Raw genomic sequence first — 21,813 nt, forward strand, 5'->3', positions numbered from 1 at the left:
ATACGCGCGACGTTCCTGAACTCGTCGGTCAATTCGAAGAAAAAGGGTGTGGAACATACCTCATATGGATGAATTGACAAAAAATAACAGGATTCGATCGTGAAGATGACGTTTCAAGCAAATATGACAATATAATGATCTGGAAAAAAGGAAATATCATAATGTGTTAAATTTAACATTTTACAAATTTTGTACTTCTTTTTACAAATGTTTGTACACAGATAAATGAGATTTGTGTGTATACATAAATTAATACATATATAACCCAACTGTTTGTATACAAATAAGATCATATATGTATATAAATTATTATATTACATAACACAACTACATGTATTATAACTATATTGTACATGTAATGATACAAAAACAAGACTCTCTAAAATCCGGAACTCTCTACAATACCGCCAAATTATGTTGTCCCGACGGAGTCCAGTTTAAACAGAATCCACTATATGTATTCGTAAGTCAGGAAAATGGATGCACGTTCATCGGCTGAAGTTTTACTTATTACAAATTTCCCTGCATGCCATGCTAAAACTCATCTGAAAAGTGATAACAGTTCTGAATTACACGAGCATTTAACGTTCTCTCAAAATCATCCAGAATCAAACAGTTAAAAAATAGTTTAATACTGTGAAACCTCCCCTACTTTATTTAAACATTTGCCTTGATTCATGTTTAATTTCTGGGCTTCCATTGTCCGCAATTTTTAGTCCAAACCATCATTGGTAAGTCCTTGAAGGACGAAACAGCAAATTAATGTAGAAAATGGTCACCATACCACTTATACTACTACATGTCACAGAAACAAGAAATGATATCTACCTATTAATGTCAAAATCATACTGTCTGTTAATGTCTAGGTCATGGTGACTGTCAATGTCTTAGTTAAACTACCTGGTAATGTCAAGGTCAACTGCCTGTTAATGTCAAGGTCATGCTGTCTGGCAATGTCTTAGTTAAATTGTCTGGTAATGTCAAGGTCATGCTGTCTGTCAATGTCTTAGCTAAACTGTCTGGTAATATCAAGGTATGGTCCTGATTAATGCTTTATGACCTTACTCAATGGAATTTTGTCAACGTTTCATGATCAATTATACTCAAAATATTCAATAAATGTCTATTTCGTGTTTATCTTCCTATCTGTGCTGTATCTATCATCTGACTGTAATTGCAGCGTCGTCTTGAATGACACTTATTGTAAATACTGATCTAGACTACATTTTCTGCACATAGTGTGTCGGTTTGGATGTCAATATTATGATATCGTGTTCTTTTATAACTATGTGTCATTTTCAAATATTTATCGTCATATCCACGTTGGGAATTCACGGTAGGATTACTCACAGATTGTAGATTAGTGGTACGGGGATTTAATGTAACACACGAACCGGAATGTTTTATAATACACACGACGGCGGGCTTTGTAACAGGTAATGTACGTATCTAATGTGAAAAGTTTTTTGTGAGTAGAAACTGGAATATGTGTCAAATTATGTCTCGCATGATTGAACTACCACACAAAGAATTCCAATCTGGCACAGGTTACGGGCAGACTGCCCAGTAGTCCCCCTAAAATTAACCGTGACATTCCAAAACAAAACATTGTTATTAAATTATTTGTCCTAAAATGATGTTTCATATTTTTGATATACCAATGGGTAGCACTGTTGGGTGTATTATCTTGATAATATTAACATGTTAATATTTATAATTTTTCAGTCATTGATTTTGAATTGTACTTCAAGATTGGCCATTTGATTAGGACGTTACGATAAATGATATCATTAAGGATCAGTATTCCTAAACATGAAATTGTATAGACATTTTAACTCTAAATATTTGAACCAGTCAATCAAATCCATTATAACTGTCTTTTGGGTTTCTGTTCTACTGTGGTGTTATACACGGAAACCGTAGTCCTGAACGCTTAGTGGTGGAGTTATGCTTCAATAGCTTCAAAAAGCGTTTATAACCATGAATTCGCTTAGACCTAACATTATCTCTTGAAGCTAGCGGTCTGTTATGAATCGGCGCTAGTACAGCGTACTATGTGTATACTATCCAGTGTTACTCCACCTGTGCCGGTCTACACACACTTTCCCAAACCATGACCTACCTGTGTTGAATACTTACTTGTGTGCTTTCTTATTCCAACATTCTAATTCATTATACGGATTAAAAGAGTTACGGAGCTAGTGTTTACATGATATTATGAAATCGTGGCCTGGCCAGTGAATAAACTGATCTGGTATTCAATCTGTGATATTTTAGATTGTTTGGAGTGTGTATATAATCGAGACTTTGTTACGAAGACATTTCATAACACGCTGACTACTTTTTTGATAGATTTCTCAGTGAACCATGTCCAGCGTTTTCCTGATTATCTCAATCGTCATCACCTCGGCCACTCTGACATGTAAGTAGATTTACATTTTCATTAATTTTCATCAGTCTGTTTTAATTAAGCCATATTTGTGTAATCAATTTTATGTTGATTTCTTAAAGCTGTATTACCGGTATGACCTTAACTCGTTATATGCCTGTATTACAAATTGTGTCATTTAATAACGGTATATTCTGACATGTATGTCAAACATATCCAAATTAATAAACCATATGTCTTTATTAAACTATTTTTATTAGACTATTTTTAACAAAATCTTAGCACACTAGAGAGCTCTAAAATAGCGTAAGACCTTTCTAGGCCATATGTCGTCTTCATCACCTCAGATTTGCTGTGCTATTCGTTATTTGAGATGTGGCAATGCCTCGTGACAGACATTATAGGTCAACCATAGGGTCTGTTACCAATTACCCTCGAGGAGAATACTGATTCATAAAAATGTCGGACTTTTAAAGGGTCAGCTTCTATGTTTTATTGCTTGCCCATTCATAAATATTTATCGCGCGATTTCTGCTGGAGTCTGTTTCAATGGGAGATCTAGCTTTAATGTCACCTTGGCATTTCCTCTGTATACAAACGCACTGGGTACCGACGGGGGAAATCTCTGCATGACAACATGCGAAGTTGGCCGCCACGAGGCATTTTATATGAACCAATCAAATGCAAGTACTCTCTAACGCCTACCGACACACCCCCAAAGTATGTATGTGTGTATATATATACACACCGATGACGCCATAAAATAATCATTACATACACACGATATGTCAGGAGAAATAGTCATTGCTGATATGCATTAATGTCTATTTTAGGAAAAATTACATATTAGTATTATGTTACTTCGTCATTTTTTTTTTATTATTATTATTTTTATTTCATGGTAATTTCGTATTTTACAAGAACGTAAATTCCATCATGTATTGGGGTATATATGCATATTATTTTGATTATATCAATTCTAATTTCAAAATAAACAGAAAATTGTCGAAATTCGCGTATTATGCGAAACTAACTAATATATGACACGAAAATAACCCCTCTGTAAATTTTCAATAAAATTTCCATTTATTATATAAATAAAACATTACAAATATTTTGGGGAAGTACTAGACTAAATCAGAGTCATACCATTGATCCATAGCGTCAACTGAAAAAATAGCTCATCCGCTATTCGATAATGGGTGGTCTGGAAATTCACAGTTGGCCCCTTGCCAGTATTACACGGATATTAACTCACTAATAGATCGGTGGTGCGAAAGATGTTATGTTACATGATCAATAATAGATAAATCTTCTTCATTGGAATCCTTCTTTACCAACTGCCTTGGTATCTCATCTGAAATTATATGAAAATAATCAAGGCAAGGAATTTTATGTAATGTAACTGACAAAGTCGTTTGGACTTACACAGGACACATAAGTGTCCATCGTCATATAATTATTATCCCCGCATTATAAGAATAAAACTGCAACAATTTAACACCTGTTTATATCAACACGATAACCTTTTATGGCCTTGTACTTGTTCGGATACAATATTTGGAATATGAGCAGTCTAGAAGGTGCCCTGGATCTTGACACCAAAAACGGAGTCTGTGGGGATATATTCACATACACACAGCGTCAAAAGTGTCACAGACACCTAAGTGGGACTACGTGACGTGAACCAGTGAACCAGTGTCTTAACATTCATTGTAGGTTGAATATGTGCCAAGGATTTATATGTACATAATAAAAGGCAACAAATCTAATAAGCTTTACTGGAGCGCCGTTGTCTTTATAGGTCAACGCATTGTATGCGATACATTGTCTGCTAGAGTATATAGGTCATACATTGTAATAGTTAATAATCTGATATTACGATGGTAGAATATAATAACAAGTTGACACAACATGCAAAAGGGACAATGTAATAATAAACATAGATGTTTAATGAAATAAGTAGAAAATATGGGAGAACAACTGCGAAGCTTATTTCATATACATTATGACTATTGGTGCCATTTGTTATTCTTTTGAACGGATTTTTTTTTTTTTTTTTTTTTTGAAAGGTCATCATTTTTGCCTGTTAAATAATTAGTTATATGATTTGACATAAAGTATTGTATACATCTTTACCCAGTAACCAGTCATTTGTTTGTTGATGTGGTGTTATGGTACTATTGTTTACACTTGGCAACCATCCTGTCGTTGTGTTGTGTCAATTACAGTATATATCCTTTTTAACAATGGGTTCCCTCATATATTTAGGTAAGAGTAATTATTTCTTATCACTTTCCTCAAACATTTTTGATATTCTATTAGTCGAATGGGGATATGCAGCGCTCAACATTGATAACTTTGGCATAACGAAAACTTAGACAAATCCATATTGAGTTTATGACAAAGAAACCGCAACGCAAAGAGTAACATTTCTACAAAAGTCTACAAATCAATTTTTGCGGATTTGAATTTACAAATTTTACGGAGCGAGTTGAAATTCCTTGTACAAGGTAGCGAATGCTTATTCCCCTCTCCCTCACACAATATATACATCAATCTGTGGTCCCTTTTTTGTGTGCAAGTATCCATTGTTATTTAAATGAAATTTATCAACAGTTTCACTCATGTGTTATCCCTTATACTTACCCGATGGCGTTCACTTACAGCTGGCTACCTGTCTGGGATGTGGCCCTGGAAGACATGCAAGACGGCCTGCTATCTTGGCTTTGGTTGTTACAGCAGCGAGAAGCCATTCGACAACACACAGGGCGTTTTACCTTTGTCTCCAAAGAAACAGGGGTTGCATTTCCTCCTTTACACTCGCAAGAATCCTGTCCGTGCTCGAAAGCTCAAATGGAACCAGAAAAGAATCCAAGGGAAACTCAATCTTCAACGTGACACAATTTTCATCATACATGGCTGGATGGACAGTGCCAAAAACCCGAAGATTCGCAGAATGAGAAAGACACTTTTAAGATTTGTACGTATATTCTTAATTCTGCTATATCTATCTAAAATTATGGTATAGTATGTGTCGTCCTATTAATCAAAGGATTATTTTAAAACATGTAAGCATTTGTATTCAGCTGGTTTGTGAATCACACATTCAGATAAGATCAAGGAATTCAAAGATATATATGTATTCCATAGTACTTATCTGCGCCTTTACTTACGTTGTCAATAGAAAACGTCACTTTACTTCGATTGACCTATGTTGACATGGTGCAAAAAAGCCCATCCAAGACACATAGAAACTGTGTTCTTTTACAGAGTAATTTCATTTAAACCATTTTTTGTCTTTATGTCATCGATTTGAGGATAATAGTCTTTCTACGCTTGAATTCTATTTGGCTAGTTATGATGGTATGCATTACTATATGATATATATATCATTTAATATATCAATACATCATTATATGCTATTTTATATTATTTCACTATAGCACAACGTCAACGTTATTGCCGTGAACTGGAAACGAGGTGCAGGACACAATTTGTACTACCAATCAGCCGCTAATATTCGAATCATCGCCGCCATGATCTCTAAATTCTTACTAAGACTCAAGTTTGAACTCGGCTACAGTATGGAAAAGGTTCACATCATCGGCCACAGCCTGGGAGCTCAAATGGCCGGCTATATCGGCACAGAGGTCCAGGGCATCGGCAGAATCTCTGGTAAGTAATGTTCCCCATGTTTGCATGTACAGTTGATTACTTTTTCGCGCCGAACTCAGCAAAGTTTAACCATATCACAAACCATATTTCAAATTATATCAAAACATGGCCCAAACCATATCAGACCATATTCAAAACTATAAACGTATTACCCAAACCATGGTTACTGGATTTAGGACGATATTCACGGTAAACTGATACGAAATAACACATCCGGTTAGAAATGCTATTTTTTCTATAGAAATTACACCATGAGATGCATATTTCAGACTAGGTCGACGACCTATTTGTATGCAAACGCCAGATGTAAAGCCCATCAAAATCTCTTCACAAAAGCATGAAGTTATCTAGCTAGCTAGGCCGCGTTGCAGGTTCTTGCCCTTAAGCCCACAAGCTAAAAGAACACAACATTTTATTTAAACAAATACTGAATGCGCATTCACATAACTTTGAATGGATTTTCCTTACGTGTTTTCGACTTTCATTCTGATATGCTTTAAAGTATGAATTTTGAGCATTGAATGGCAAATATGTTCTAATGAGTTCAATATTTCCCTTGCTAATTTAAAACGTTTATAAAATATCAAGAAAGGTGATACACCAAGGCATTTTAAATATGTTTGAAATCTTTTCAATCAAGTTGATATCTAGATAGAAGCTAACAAACAGAGACGTCCGACAGTGGAACTTAACACCGCATATCATACGAATTGCCAAATGACATTCACAACCAATGAATACAAATATTTTTTAGCGGTGCAATTACAAAAACCTATCATATATGTATATGATAACTCTGGGTGCATAGCAGGTATTATTCACCGGCCAACCACCTTGTACGTAACACTCAAGTATTTTATCTGCAGTTGACTCCCTGCCATGTACCAACACCGAACAACGCATGTTCCACCACCTCTGATCATTGTAGGGCATTCACCTTCATACTCCACGATCTCGATTGTATCGCATAAGTTCTGGTTTTAGAGCATTGTGGTATATAACAATGAGATAGCCGTCGTTTCACAATACAGGTCTGTCCGTTACTATAAGCATGTATCGGGGAGTGATACCGAATGTATGTATTTTGAATAAAGAAATCATTGATTAAACTGAAGATTGCTTGAGTGAAGAATTGATAATTAACATACGGGGTTTGATTTTGTAGGCATAGACCCTGCCGGGCCGTCGTTTGAAGGGTACCCAACGGAGACCGTCCTTGACCCCTCTGATGCCCTGTTTGTAGATGTTCTGCACACCGACGCCCGAGACCTGTTTGTACTAGGTGAGAACCGAGCCAGTTGTTAATAGACGACATGCAGTAACTTGATGACAGGGATGTATGTTCATAAGAGCACTAAGTGATGCACAACCGTTTCTTAAATATACAATGAAAATGGAATTTTGTCAAAATATGCTTATTTTATTTTGTTGTCTTGTTTCAAGGTCATCCCGGATTTGGCGCCAAGTCAAGGATGGGACATGCAGATTTTTATGTCAATGGCGGCCATTCACAGCCTGGATGTCCTTCCACAATGAATCAACAGTTGGGTCTGATAGTGACTGGGAAAATTGGTAAGTGTAGCTTCAAACACATATTCTACGATTGTCTCTTCTCTAAAGAAATCAATTTATTTAGGCTATTATACTTTCATTGTTCTGTGTATTTTTCATATAATAAGATACAATTGTTTTCTTTTGTTTGCTGATTGTCTTTTCCCCGAAGAAATCAATTTCATTAGGCAAATATAATGTAATTGTTCTGTGTAGTTTTCATATGATTTACAGTCCTCTTTTCTTTTATTTCATGATTGTCTTTTTTCCAAGTCATAAGGCAAATATACTTTCGTTGGTTGTGTGTTTTTCATATGATATACAGTTTTTTTTTGTTTTTTTTTTCGATGATTGTCTTTTCTCCGAAGAAATCAATTTCATAAGGCAAATATGCTTCATAATTCTGTGTATTTTTCTGACAATATACCATTCTTTTCTTTTCTTTTAGATGTATTCATGAACATGGGATGCAGTCACATTCGCGCGATGAATCTATACCTGGAATCCATTAATATACGAAAGTGTAAATTCACATCGTACAACTGTACTGATGGGGATGGACTTACGGTATCTGAAGGCTGTAACAGCTGTGAGAATGGATGTGCTCTCATGGGCTATCACTCAAACATTGGTAACCCACATGGCGTGTTCGTGTTAAACACAAACGATAAGGCGCCATTTTGTATACCTGAGCCAGTTAAGCTACCGGAATCTGTAGACGAAAAAGTTATAGAATCCTGACAATGTAGCTCACCTGAAATTAGCAATTACTCTCCCAAAATCAAAATCAGCATTGTGTCTGTGTGTTGTTTTCATCACCTCCATCGAACTGTGACTGAATTGCGAATCTCTACCAAAAGAAGTACTCATCATCATCGCGTTTCCCAAAAACGACTAGTCATTGGACTTTCATTGTGATTCAATAAACCTCGTGACATTTTACATCACATCATCTTGTCAAACGGACCCTTAATTCATCATGTGTGTTTATTATACAAGTGCTAAATCACCTTTAATGTATCGTTAATCTCTCAATGATATTAAGTAATGTGTGCTTCATGTTCATGTTTTTTTTTTTATTATATTGTGTGTTGGAGTGTGAGAAGATGGAGTGTGAGAAGTGAGAGTGTGGGATTGTGGGGAGGTGTGCGTTTGTAATTAGTATGTGAATGTGGGTGTGTCGGAAGTGTAGGAGTATGGGGAATGTGGAAGTTTGCTTGAATATGCCTGGTGTACCTGGTTTGAGAATGTGTCCTACTTAAAGAAATAAAAGTGTGTGTGTGTGTGTGTATTTATTACAGTATGACTATAGAGTGAATGAATAACAAGATCTTTGCTAACGTATTGAAGCTGATCGGTGAGTGGCAAAACCTAGCCAAATGACTCTTACGAACTAACTGCAAGGAGTGGTGCATTCCATGAATGACTTTTTTATCCAGCTATGACCGGGCGTTGTCCCCAAGATATTAATGGCAGCTCTTGTAAACAAATGTCTGCTTTAGATTTGTGTGTAATACCATATGCCAATACGTACGATACAGCAATATTCACGTAACAATGAATACATAAATGACCAATTAAACTATCTAAACAATTGTTTTTGATTATTTCTTAATTTGATTATACTATTTTTAAATGTATATGATTATTATAAAGATATATATTAACGACTTTTACATCTAACTCCTATTTTGAAACCTGTCGTATCGTATGTATTGCTATCTGTTGGGGAAAATATTGTATTAACAACGGCAGTCTACCAAACAAATACTTAATCCATTAGGCATTCTACAGACAACCTAGCTAAATCAGATATAAAGTAACCTATTTGATATATGACATTGGGTATCCTACAATTGGTGCTGTGCCAGCCACTTTACGGGTGTGTTTCTACGTCAGAGTGTGTCAGAAATTTAAGCAACTACAATGCAAACCTTTTATACATGCTATAATTGTACATTAATATGCCGGTTCAATGTGACCGATTCAGTACGTTGTTAAGTCACGGGTACTACTGTACTCGTGTTGTTAAATAAAGTATCTATTTGCTACATTATTTGTTGTTTTGTTTATTTTTATTTCATTTTTATTGGCCGCATCATACATTATAGATGAACAATATCACAACATAATTTCAACACTTCTTTAAGAGCACGGCGTCTCACTAGATTAAATCGCATGCGCTCTCAATGAAGCAGGAGACGCTTATCACTTTGAAACACCTGGTCGTATTATCACGTCCTTTAAATCTGTTTTATATTTTGTTTATACATTCCCATTTATTTATTTATTTATTGTTCTTGAGGGTTTTTTTAATTTCTTTTTTATTTCGTTTACACTTTTTTCATCAACATTTTCTCTTTTCCGCCGATTTAATTTAGCGCAAGGAGAGGTTATTTCATATTAGAGAAACCATCCGAGAATCGAGCATGCTTACTGTTCTAGGGATAATTTAGTCACGTGTATATTTATTTTGTCACACAATCTTTCATCGAAATTGCTGTTCGATATGCCTTACGAACTATCGATACCTATATATTGGACATTGGCAACACATTATCTTCTTATTATCTATCATATTAACCTTCATTACGATTGGTTTATTGTTATTCGACTCAATTGTCCCTTTAAGATGGTCGGTCGCCAAGTTCGTTCCCACCAAATAATACGCCAGTCACTCAATGGATCTTGTAGACGTTAGAATCAAAAGTTAACGACTATTTCAACACTATCCCAAAGGCTTGAGCTAACTTAATGAAACTGGCTTGAATGTTACCAAAGTACTACAACAGATCATTTTGAGAAGCATAACTAGAAATCATTTGCGTTAATAAGTATCACGTTTGGGGATTAAATTCTGAACAATCACTCAATTATGTCGAAGTTGTTATACGGTAAACATTAACACAGTATTGTGACTATTTCTCTAGTATTTTGACCCACATATCTGCTAACCATGTGCTGTGTTAACACGTGTGTCACACCGTTCACGTATCAATGATCAGTGGAACACCAGCAGTACATATAGACTCGAGTGTCTGACCTTTCGTCTGAACTTAATAAGGCCTAACGCTGTCAAGGGTAGTCAGTCGAGACAATGATATGATCATTTGTTTAAAACCCTTTTTATAATTGCAACCAGGTAAGAAATCAGGGGAAACGTATACAAATTCGCGACTTCTGATATTTTTGTATATAAATACAGAACACATAAATATGCTACAATTTACATGTTATTACACACGGGTATAATTGGAAAGCTAAGCAGACACTAACAAAGCGTCATACCAAAATACACGACAGCAGGATCCTTAGAAAACACGAGACAACCTTTGATATTCTAGAATGATAAACAAAATGTTTAATTGAGAAATCCCAATAACTTCAGTCAAGCATCAATGCTTGCGAATGTTAAAACTATATTTACTAGGCTTGATATGTGCAATATATAACATTATATTTTTTCCAAATGTACATTTTCATTGGCAGAATGGTTGATGCCCAGTTGTTGACAAGTAGAATTTCCCGTGAGCTGTATGCACGCTGGCACGGTTTCCCATCTCTGAGCATCCATGGCCACATGAATGGCATCTTCCAGCGTCAAAGTCCGCTTTGCTGTTGCATGGGTATGCAGTGAAAGAGCAACCGGCCGACGGAATGGACGCAGTGAACAAGTCTATAGCCCGCATATGACTACAGGCAATGGTCCCTGTGAATTCTGAAATAGACATCCAAGAAAATGTAGGCCCGCATGTGACTGCAGACAATGGTACCTGAGATTCTGAAATAGACATCAAATCTAATGTGGGCCCTCATGTGACTACAGGCAATGGAACCTGTGAATTCTGAAATAGACATCCAAGAAAATGTAGGCCCGCATGTGACTGCAGACAATGGTACCTGAGATTCTGAAATAGACATCAAATCTAATGTAGGCCCGCATGTGACTACAGGCAATGGAACCTGTGAATTCTGAAATAGACATCAAAGGTAATACACGCTTAGTGTTTAATTTAAGTCCTATAATTTACGATATGCACGTAAAAAATACATATCAATGTTTCAGGGAAATACTCTCAAGTAGAATAAATGAATCTAAAAAAATACATAACGTTGTTTCGTTTTCAATGTCATAATCGTTATTTAGGAGATATTGAGGAATGTTTTCCGTCAACTCATTTTTATCACACAGATGATAATTATCTATCGATTTTCATCGAGTTTCAAGAAAACTAGCATTTCTCACGTTATATCCACGTAAAAGAAAGTTGCATGCGTCTTTCATTGTAGATTACATATAGCTTTATCCATTAAAACAGCCAATGTTTTTGTAAAGAAATTTTGTACACCTATGAGTTAAAGAAAGGATTGTACTTGTGTTAATTGATAAATCTTATCCACTCATGTCAGTAAGGACGCTGTCGGCACAACTCTCATCCCATGAAAGGCGCTACTTCTCCGTCGTTATTTTTAATATTTTTATTATTCACAGAAATGTCACTATGTTTCAGATGATTGATGGGTACTTGAGTATTAAGGTAGCATATCCCACCACTTTCAGTATGAATTAAAGTCTTGCAAAAATCTCTTTCTAGCATATTTGCTTAACGTGTTTATGGAAAGCTAAGAAGCAGGCCGTTTTGTAAGTTATATTTCTATATTTGTTCTATTCCGTCTTATTTGACTCCATTTCCCCCCAATATTGGACAAACCTTTAGACACATTTAAATCATCCAGTAATACAAGCTAGGGGAGATAACTCCAGTTTGTTTTGAATGTATAGTTTTGTAATTTGGTATTAGTGTTTAACTCGTTTCGTTATAGCCAAGTGATTAATGCACTTTTATTGATGATTTTTCACGCATGTAATCAGTGAGATACAGGTTCAAACGTACCTGTGTGAAAACAGAAATCGGCCATCCATCCTTAAGAGATAAAAAAAAAACATTTTCTGGTATATGTCATTTAATGTTTGGGGTTTGAATAAAATATAAACTAGTCAATACACTTGAATCAGATGAATACATATTAAATGCTATATAATATCCACCCCTGCCCTGCAGGTAGGGCGTGAGAATTGTACCTGCTGTCCCCATTGCATGATCGTAAAAGGCGACTAAATTTGGGATCTTATCTTTTCTCCTCTTTATAAACTATTGTCTTATTACTAATGCCTCCACTGACACTGTCGCACTTTTGGCCTTTAGTAGAGCCTTTGCTCCTATGAGGAAGGATTTCGGTTTCCACTGAGCGTTTAGAGAGTGGCACGCCTGGTTCGCCTGTTGTCGGCAAGTGGCTTACTGAGGTGTCCTGTTTGATATCGTCGGCAGTATGCTTCAGTGAGATAGCACTATAAGGTCGGAATCAAGCACGAACATACCACAGCCTCCAGAACACTACAAGCATGCATGCCGTACACAGAGGAAGACCTCCTGAATTACCAAAGCTATTGATAGGACGTTGAAATTTATATAGGACGTTAAAAAATGATAAGACGTTAAACATTGATATGACGTTAAAATTGATATAGGACGTTCAGCAATACTTAACCAAACAATCAGATAAACATACGCTCTATTTGAAGGGTGATCAGATTGAACAGATGATGGCTGGCTTCCTTTGTACATCCCGGTTGTTTCTCGCCGCCATTTGGATAAAAATCTGCATGTCCAAGCGCTTTCTCCAAACCAAATCCTGTTAGAAGTAAACACAGCAATTGTTGCGATTAATAATATTAATTATGGTGTTGTTGGCAGCGAGATTCACAATAGAATATGTGAATAAACGTACGAAGGACCATTTATTACTTTAGTCATCATGACCATGAAGATTTATCTCGCAAGGAAAAATTAGTGATTAACATAAGGCTATTTATCATATTCTATTAGCAGCAAAGTTTTCATACAGGTATGTTCCTGTATCAGTAAGCTCACTTACTAGTTTCCTCTGTCAAACGTCGATGAGGAGAATAAAAATACAACAGTAATATTGTTTTGTGTAATAAAGTTTGAAAAGGAAATGAATGGCGTCAACAAACATCGCGTCTGTTATACAATGTTTATTTTACCTAGCTCCAGCAGGGAGTCGGAGTCAGTATGAATGACGTCAACAAACGTCGCGTCTGTTGGGTCCAGCCTTACTTCAGCGTCAAAGTTTTCGAAGAGCGGCCCGGCAGGATCCAGCCCTGGAAATAGTGCATAGTTACTCATTTGTTTCTTTTAACAAAAACATAATTTGGCCTATGTTTCAAATCAGAGTAGACAACCAATTTCGATATTATTGTTGTTGTTATTGTTATTGTTTAAGACACAAATTTGAAATCTTAGATTTTTACATTTTCCATACCTGTAATTCTGCCTATGCCGTGGACTCGCCTCCCGGCGTAGCCTGCTATATGGGAGCCCAGACTATGACCTATCAGGTGGACCTTACTGTACGGAAGCCTAGTGGCATGATGGAGCATCTCTAGAAGTTTAGCTATTGTGGCGCCCACTACCCGAGTATTAGCGGCCGCCTGAATGTAGTTTATATTGTCAGCCCCTAGGGACCAGTCCACCACGATCACGTTCACGTGCTCCTTTAAAGATAGGAAGTTGTAGAAGCGTGTACGCTAGACAGGGGAAAGTAGATCACGTTATAGACCTAAACAGGTATTACGAATCGGGCATATTGTGAAATAATTCAATCTTGGTTGTAACAAGCATTTTCATTGGCTTAAAAAATAGGCTATCAGCCAATAACACAACACATGACGTCTCCGTTTGTAACGTCGCTTTTATTGGCGAATACAGCGGCGGAATAACAGAAAAGAGTCCATGAATAAAAGTGGATTCCACAGGGAATGTGTATTGTAGATTTAATTAAAAGGATTAATTTGAATATATTTTTATATAATCGAGATAAAACATTAAAAAAAACGGAGTATACCCTCATCGAAAACGCTTAAAAGAATATCTAGAGTAGACTCTAAGCTCCATAACATTAAAAAAATATATTCAAGCAAATCGTTCATTAGAAAATACCGACATGTAGTAGAAATTCAGAAAAATGAGGTCCAAAAATCCAATGAAATGTAACATAGAGACCCTTGAGAACAAAAAGATATTTATAACAGGAGTTCCGGCAGAGGAATCGTCTTCTGCTTTACGGACGAATCTAGGTCAAAGTCAACTTATGTCATACTCGTAAAATGAGAATCAGGATGGTAACAGTGGAATCATTTAGCATATCAACGAGCATCGAATACATGTCACCTATACGTCATTGATTAACCTACATGTGGCTATGTAATATGGATTTTCAAAATAATAATTTGATAAAGGATCTTGGCGTATAAGATTACCATGAGTAAATGTTATATATACATACGTTTAAGATTCTGTTTATCATTTAGGTTTTAATTATGCTAATATAAGTATTCAAATTTATTTCTATTTTCTCTGCAGAGACAATCTTGGGACGTCTCAGATTCTTGATGTATTTATAACATCACAATAGAGTTAGAACACGTGTCTTACGGTATTTATGATATGGCTGGGCGTAGGACAAAGTAGAACAGGTGAGTGTGGAAATCCAGATATAAGAAAAATAAAAATAGAATAACATATCTATATAGTATAGGATGGGAAAGGTAGAACTCACACAATTTAGACAATTTTGGGATATTGGATAATTTAAGTCATCCAGAGTAGTAATATGTGTGCACAAATGTATATTCTAAACTAGTATCACTATTCGTAGGAATGCAAATGTGGCAGACAGGGTAACGACAACCCTCGGGGACATAACGTTACCAGCAGGGCTTACCACCCAGCAATCATAAAGGATTGCACGAAGAAACACAAATAATAGTCACTTTTAGCGAAAAAAAGTCATTGCGATATATGATGATATTTAGAACAATGACGAATACTTACCGTTAGTTATTTAATTTTATGGCTTCACAAGCACGGCAAATATGATAATACTGAGTAAAGGAGTGATCAAGAAGAGCTTGTTTCCTTTGTTTGTAAATACTAAATTAAAAACCGAATTATTCGACACGAGTTACTATTAGTACGAACAGGCTTACTGGTTAAGTTTTTTTCTAAACAATTAATCATTTTATTTTCTGCCATGAAACATGGTGATTAAGCAGGAATGTGTTACTAACCGCATCTAAGAAAGCTTTGGTCATGTCATGCATCCATGTGGAATGTCCATTGTCCTGAAATCCGTGGATAATGAGCTTTGTGTCCCTGTCACCGTCGAAGTGACCATTCGTGACGGTTGAACTGTGGTATGGGTCTAACAAATGGGCGTGCGTTGGATTATGTCGAGTGAAAAGCATGAACTTTGGTTGAATGTGTTCCGACGTCTCAGGTAGATAACCCTTGGCATTGTTGAATGGACTGGCATTACTAAAACAGCCGATGTGTTCATAGCATACTTGTCTCGTAAACAGAAACCCTGGAATGGAAAGGAAAGGAAATGGTTTTATTATACATTGATGCCAGGTACTTTCTGGCAAGAGTGATAAAAAACTATAAAATCATACCATTATATATAATATGAGAATAAAAACACATGTTCTGGAAGGGTAAGCATCTTCTACCTGCCATAGAAATCTAGGTCAAAATCAGTCACACTTTCCAAATTAGAGTTATCTTAGTGATAACGGCCATTCCAGGCATATCAACAAGCAACGATTACATCCGACTTCAAATCGCAAAAGGAAATAAAAAAAAAAACAAGTAAAAATTATATTTCCAAACGAGATTATGATGTCGAACATAGCATTTTCCAATGGTATTCTTCAAAGCCTTGGTGGTAGTCAGTTGTCAATATCCGTCAATGAAATCGTGATAATTGGCAGTTCTTTAATATATAGCGAAAACGCTCGGGAGGAATTGAAATGGTCGCTTAGAACAGAGGGTCGCTAAATAGAGATGGTCGCTTGGACAGATTCGACTGTATTTAGAAATGGAATATTAATTGTTAAATTGAAAACATCACGCTTATCGTAAAGCATAGTTGTAAGCTGTCCCTGTGGTAACGTTGTAAGTAAAGGTCGAGGTAAGCTGTTGATGCTGAAGAGTATGTAGTGTCCTTGATTCTAATTCTATAAGGTATATCCGATCGATAACCGGAAGCCGGCAACACAGTTACGGGCAATTAAATTTACATGCTCAGACCAATGGAACGTCGAAGCTGTCGCACAAATACTGTATGAATTATGTTCATTATATTAAATTGTTTATGCTTTTATCTTAATAGGATTTTATTTTCACTGTATGAGACTAGGTAGTAGCTTCTGCCATCATATTGCATTTTTTCATCAAAATATGCTTTGTTTATGTCATGATTTGATGTTATAGATATATGATTAAATGTCATCAACATATTATTTAATTTTATCGTTATATCATCTTGGTTAAACATTATATTGATATATTATTTCGCCATTTATGTATTTGTAATCTTTATATCACCCTATCTTTCATTGTAATACCTTTATTTCAACATGGTATTCATAAGCATTATGATACCGTTTTAACACTGCATATTATGTAGATACAATTCTCTGACCAGCGCCTTCGCGAGTCAGAAGCAAACGGATTCGACCGGCGTGGGGTCATTTTTCTGTCATAATAGACTTATTGTCGCACTTCTGGACGAATGAAACTATTAGTTGTTGTATACCGCAGTCATATCATGATATTTGTGAATAATCTAATGACAGAATTGTATAACGACATCATTAGTTTAAATGAAGACACGAAAGAATATGATATCATAATGAAATTAAACACTATAATGATAATCTTTATCCTAAATGTATATTGAAACCTAATCAAAGGTAAAAAATGTGCCTTGCAAAGATGGTTTGGTTTGGTATTGTTTAACGTCCTATCAACAGTTGTGGTCATTACAAAAAACTTATCAAGCTAAAATCTGTACTAAAAACATGGGGCAGAAGGTCATTATTTCCTATTGGAAAGATACACATTATTAAATCTCTACTCATATCTCAATTTAACCATCTTTTCATTTCACTACCAAACCTAGATGAGATATTTATTTGTAAACTTAATTCATTACTGTTTGATTATTTATGGGGCGGGGAACCAGATAGAATTAAAAGAGAAATAATTAACCAAGAGTATGCAAAAGGAGGCCTTAAGATGGTTAACCTGTCAGCTTTCATAAGTTCTTTAAAACTGACTTGGATTCGAAAACTTTTTCATAGCATTGGATTCTAAAAACTTACATAGATACTGACCTTCTTCCAAAATGTAGAAGTGAATATATTGATATATGTTTTTAAAAAATGTAAAAATGACTTTTCGATGGATGTTTTTAAATCATGGCTTTCCTTTAATGATATTTACTATAAAAAAGCTATGCATAAACACATACTAAAAGTACCAATCTGCTACAACTCTGATATAAAAGTAGGAGGAATACCAATCTTGTACAAGGCATACTATAAGAATAATGTACTTGTAATTAATGATTTACTCAAAGACACCAGCACTGGTTCATTCTATTCATTAGTTGAATTAATTCAGAAATTTCATGTCAAAACAAACATTCTGCAGTATCATGGTCTTATATCAGCAGTGAAAGATTTCATCACATCTCATAATATACCTATTGATAGTCCATGTTTATCCTATTCATACATGCCAATCAATTTAGAACTTCTTTTAAGAGACAAAAAAGGTTCAAAAATTTGTTTCATGATGTTTTGATCAAATATGACTTGCTTCCCACTGGTGCTAGAAAATGGAACAATGATCTTCACAATAAAGATGGTTGTGTATTGGTTTACGCCCAATGAACATTTGTGGTCATTTAAGGACGACCTCCCCTGTGTTTGAGATTTTGGGAAGACTATAGTATGTTAGTGTTTGAAGGTTTGTTGGAAAGCCGGAGTACCCGGAGAAAAACCACCGGCCTACGGTCAGTACCTGGCAACTGCCCCACGTAGGTTTCGAACTCGCAACCCAGAGGTGGAGGGCTAGTGATAAAGTGTCGGGACACCTTAACCACTCGGCCACCGCGGCCCTCTCGTGTTTGAAGGATAGCATCATACAATCAAATGCTACAATCACATCAAATAATTTAATATTAAAATCAAATATAACGACAAAATTGTATAACTAAATAAAAATATCAATTCATATTGTATTTTCTATCTCATTTGTGAGAACTATGGTTTTCTAAATGAATATTTAATGATGTGAAAATTGTGTTACATTTAAGCCCGATACTGATTTCGATTCTGGATACAGGCAATATGAAAGCTCGCTGCATTATATGAAAATAGCATGTACTGCGCTTGGAGGAACAGATTAAAATATCTGCTTTCATGAGGGCCCGAATGTATGCATGATATTGCTTGTCGATTACACTAGGGGTACAAAAGCTTTGCGGCATTATTTCAGTTAACGCAGAAACGGTGCTGGACTCCGGTTATAACAAGTGCGTAATTATAGCGCACACAGTTGGAAAACCACTCGGCCCTTTCCGTCATAACTTCGAAATTTTCCCGAACATACGACGGAAATGCCCGAGTGGTTTTCCGATTGGGGCGCACAGTGAATAATTCAAAGTTTTTTTCACCTATGTTGAACTTAATGACATTTATATATTCCGTCAAACAAATTTATCCGGTTTCGTCCAACACGTGATACCGGGTGAAAATCATAATGGGTCTTTAAATAGACGTAACGTTTTATATAACCTCTCAACCAAACTAATTTACTGTAGATAGTCAGCTTTTATTATTGATTAAGGAGGGGGAGGGGGTCAACGGTAGGAGGGGATTGCTGTGGAAACAATGGAAGAAAATGCCAGAAATACCCAATTATTTTAAAATCTAGGCACATATACATATGCACATCAATATTTTAATTTTATAAACCTACATCAAATTTCTAAATATCCGGATTCAACTCTGAGGTTGTATGGTAGTCCACTGCTTGTTGCATTTATATCATTAAACATTTAGGATGGCAGGCGTAATTTTGAAAATTAAGTCAAGAATAATGTAAAGATATGTTAGCATGGAAAATTATATACAAAAGGTAGTATACCTTTTCCCTACAATCAATACATAAAAAAAATATTTCTAAAATCTCTGACCTGACAATCAGAAATATTGAGTGTTTAATAATGATGAAATAGTTATGCTTACCTGTCGTCAGTCCCAACAGTGTGGAGACAGAAAGGAGTCTCAGACATATCGCCATTGTTGACCTTCCTGTCCAGCCTGGATGTATACAGATAAGACAGATCTACAAGGAAAGTGTCCTGTATCGTATTAGATTATACCTCGTATACCAGGTCAAAAACACAAAGTCACGTGACATGTAGTGTCAAGGTAACTACAAATATGCAACATTTCCTCTATACCTGGTGACATCATTCATTCGACACACAGTTGGGTCAGTGTTTTTTTCTGTTGTGACGTTGTTTGTATTTGTGACAATAAAGTTATTCTACGTTGTATTTTCTGTGGTATTTTTTTAAAACGAACTACTAGTATTCACTTCTCCTCCTAGGTTCCTGAAAGATTTTCTTGCGTTGGGGACAAGTCTGGAATTGTCCAAGTGGTGTTCGACCTATCTCCAGCAGATGTTTCTTTGAGATGATGAGAATTAGCGAGTTCTGATCCAGGTGTATGAAGTTTTGCGAAATAGAATAATGTACGTATGCAATACTTATATCATGTTAAGGAATAATAGTCTTCAACATGGACCGTCCAATATTGTCAACATAAATCTCCTAGAAAATAAACCGGTCTTAAAATCAGTCATGAAATCCTTACTGAAAAGAATATGAACCGCAGCTTTTAGGGTTTTATGATAAGTTTCAGATGAATAAATAAATAAATAAAACAAGTTCATTCAATCATTATCGCAGAGTCCATAATTGGTATGGAGAGTTTTCTTTGGTTGACAGGTAAGTGTGAATAGGTGCATATTTCTCCGTTAATTCTCCCACTTTCCTATAAAGCGTGGGACTGACCAGTAGGGACATATTATGACTACGGACAATTGACCTACATCTAACATGTTATGCTGGAGTTACTTCCGTTGTCAGATTATGCTCGTCTTTATGCGTGTTGAAAAGAGAAACATCGACGTTTTGCGCTACGACTACACACCGAACATAGACTGAAATTTAAAATCTGAAATAGCAATTGTCATGTTAATATTTGTGTAAAAAACATTCTTAAACGTAAAGAGAGCCATCAGATGTGATCTCTATAATGGATACGGTAAATATAAATATAAAACTACATTCAAAAGTCCTTCTAGGACTCTTCAGTGATGTCAGAAAAATGGTATCGCCTTTTCGTCCTTCTGTGACTCGTCATTGGTGTTCGGGACAGCATACAGCTGTTTCATCCATCTAGGACGCGTTAGTGATGTTAGGGACATCATACAGCTGTTTCGTCCTTCTAGGACGCGTCATTGATGTTAGAGATATCATGCAGCTAGCGCTGTTTCGTCCTTCTGTGACTCGTCATTGGTGTTCGGGACAGCATACAGCTGTTTCATCCTTCTGTGACTCGTCATTGGTGTTCGGGACAGCATACAGCTGTTTCGTCCTTCTAGGGACTCGTCAGTGATGTTAGGGAAGTCATACAGCTGTTTCGTCCTTCTAGGACTCGCCAGTGATATTAGGGACACCATACAGATGACAAGCCATCTAGGACTCGTCAGTGATCCTATACGGACACCATACGGCTGTTTTATCATTCTAGGACTCGTCAGTGATGTTAGGGACACCATACAGCTGTTTTATCATTCTAGGACTCGTCAGTGATGTTGGGGACATCATAAAGCTGTTTTATACTTCTAGGACTCGTCAGTGAAGTTAGGGACATCATACAGCTTTTTGGTCATGCTAAGACTCGTCAGTGATATTAGAGACATCATACAGCTATTTGGTCATTCTAAGACTCGTCAGTGATATTAGAGACATCATACAGCTATTTGGTCATTCTAGGAGTCGTCTGTGATCCTATAGGGACATCATACAGCTGTTTTATCCTTCTAGGACTCGTCACTGATGTTAGGGACATCATACAGCTATTTGGTCATTCTAGGAGTCGTCTGTGATGCTCCAACCCAATTTGGTCCAACCCAACAGTAGTAGTCATTCTGAATATCATGAGTTCTTCTTTTATCTCATTTAAATAG

At 36.0% G+C, this 21,813-nt stretch overlaps 2 protein-coding genes across 4 annotated transcripts; one reads left to right on the forward strand and one right to left on the reverse strand.

Annotated features, from left to right (window-relative positions):
• Window positions 1–1,312: 1,312 nt before the first annotated feature.
• Window positions 1,313–9,672, forward strand: LOC117326186 (inactive pancreatic lipase-related protein 1-like). Of its 2 annotated transcripts, XM_033882828.1 has the most exons (7): window positions 1,313–1,441; window positions 2,353–2,422; window positions 5,059–5,372; window positions 5,836–6,067; window positions 7,233–7,349; window positions 7,511–7,639; window positions 8,067–9,672. In XM_033882828.1, exons 2-7 carry the CDS (start codon window positions 2,368–2,370, stop codon window positions 8,357–8,359), a joined length of 1,140 nt encoding a protein of 379 aa, XP_033738719.1. In that variant the 5' UTR covers window positions 1,313–1,441; window positions 2,353–2,367; the 3' UTR covers window positions 8,360–9,672. The 2 variants fall into 2 exon arrangements, with proteins under 2 accessions (XP_033738719.1, XP_033738721.1); XM_033882830.1 differs by lacking the exon at window positions 1,313–1,441 and having other exon boundaries at window positions 1,959–2,422.
• Window positions 9,673–9,769: 97 nt separating this feature from the next.
• Window positions 9,770–20,022, reverse strand: LOC117326188 (inactive pancreatic lipase-related protein 1-like). Of its 2 annotated transcripts, none has more exons than XM_033882832.1 (6): window positions 19,800–19,980; window positions 15,771–16,066; window positions 13,964–14,195; window positions 13,686–13,802; window positions 13,190–13,312; window positions 9,770–11,336 (listed from the first exon to the last, which is right to left on the reverse strand). In XM_033882832.1, the coding sequence occupies exons 1-6, from the start codon at window positions 19,852–19,854 to the stop codon at window positions 11,098–11,100; spliced, it is 1,062 nt and encodes a 353-aa protein (XP_033738723.1). In that variant the 5' UTR covers window positions 19,855–19,980; the 3' UTR covers window positions 9,770–11,097. The 2 variants fall into 2 exon arrangements, with proteins under 2 accessions (XP_033738723.1, XP_033738724.1); XM_033882833.1 differs by lacking the exon at window positions 9,770–11,336 and adding an exon at window positions 11,377–11,590 and having other exon boundaries at window positions 19,800–20,022.
• Window positions 20,023–21,813: the final 1,791 nt, after the last annotated feature.

This window comes from Pecten maximus, chromosome 4 (genome assembly GCF_902652985.1).
Source record: "Pecten maximus chromosome 4, xPecMax1.1, whole genome shotgun sequence".
NCBI classification, from domain to species: domain Eukaryota; kingdom Metazoa; phylum Mollusca; class Bivalvia; order Pectinida; family Pectinidae; genus Pecten; species Pecten maximus.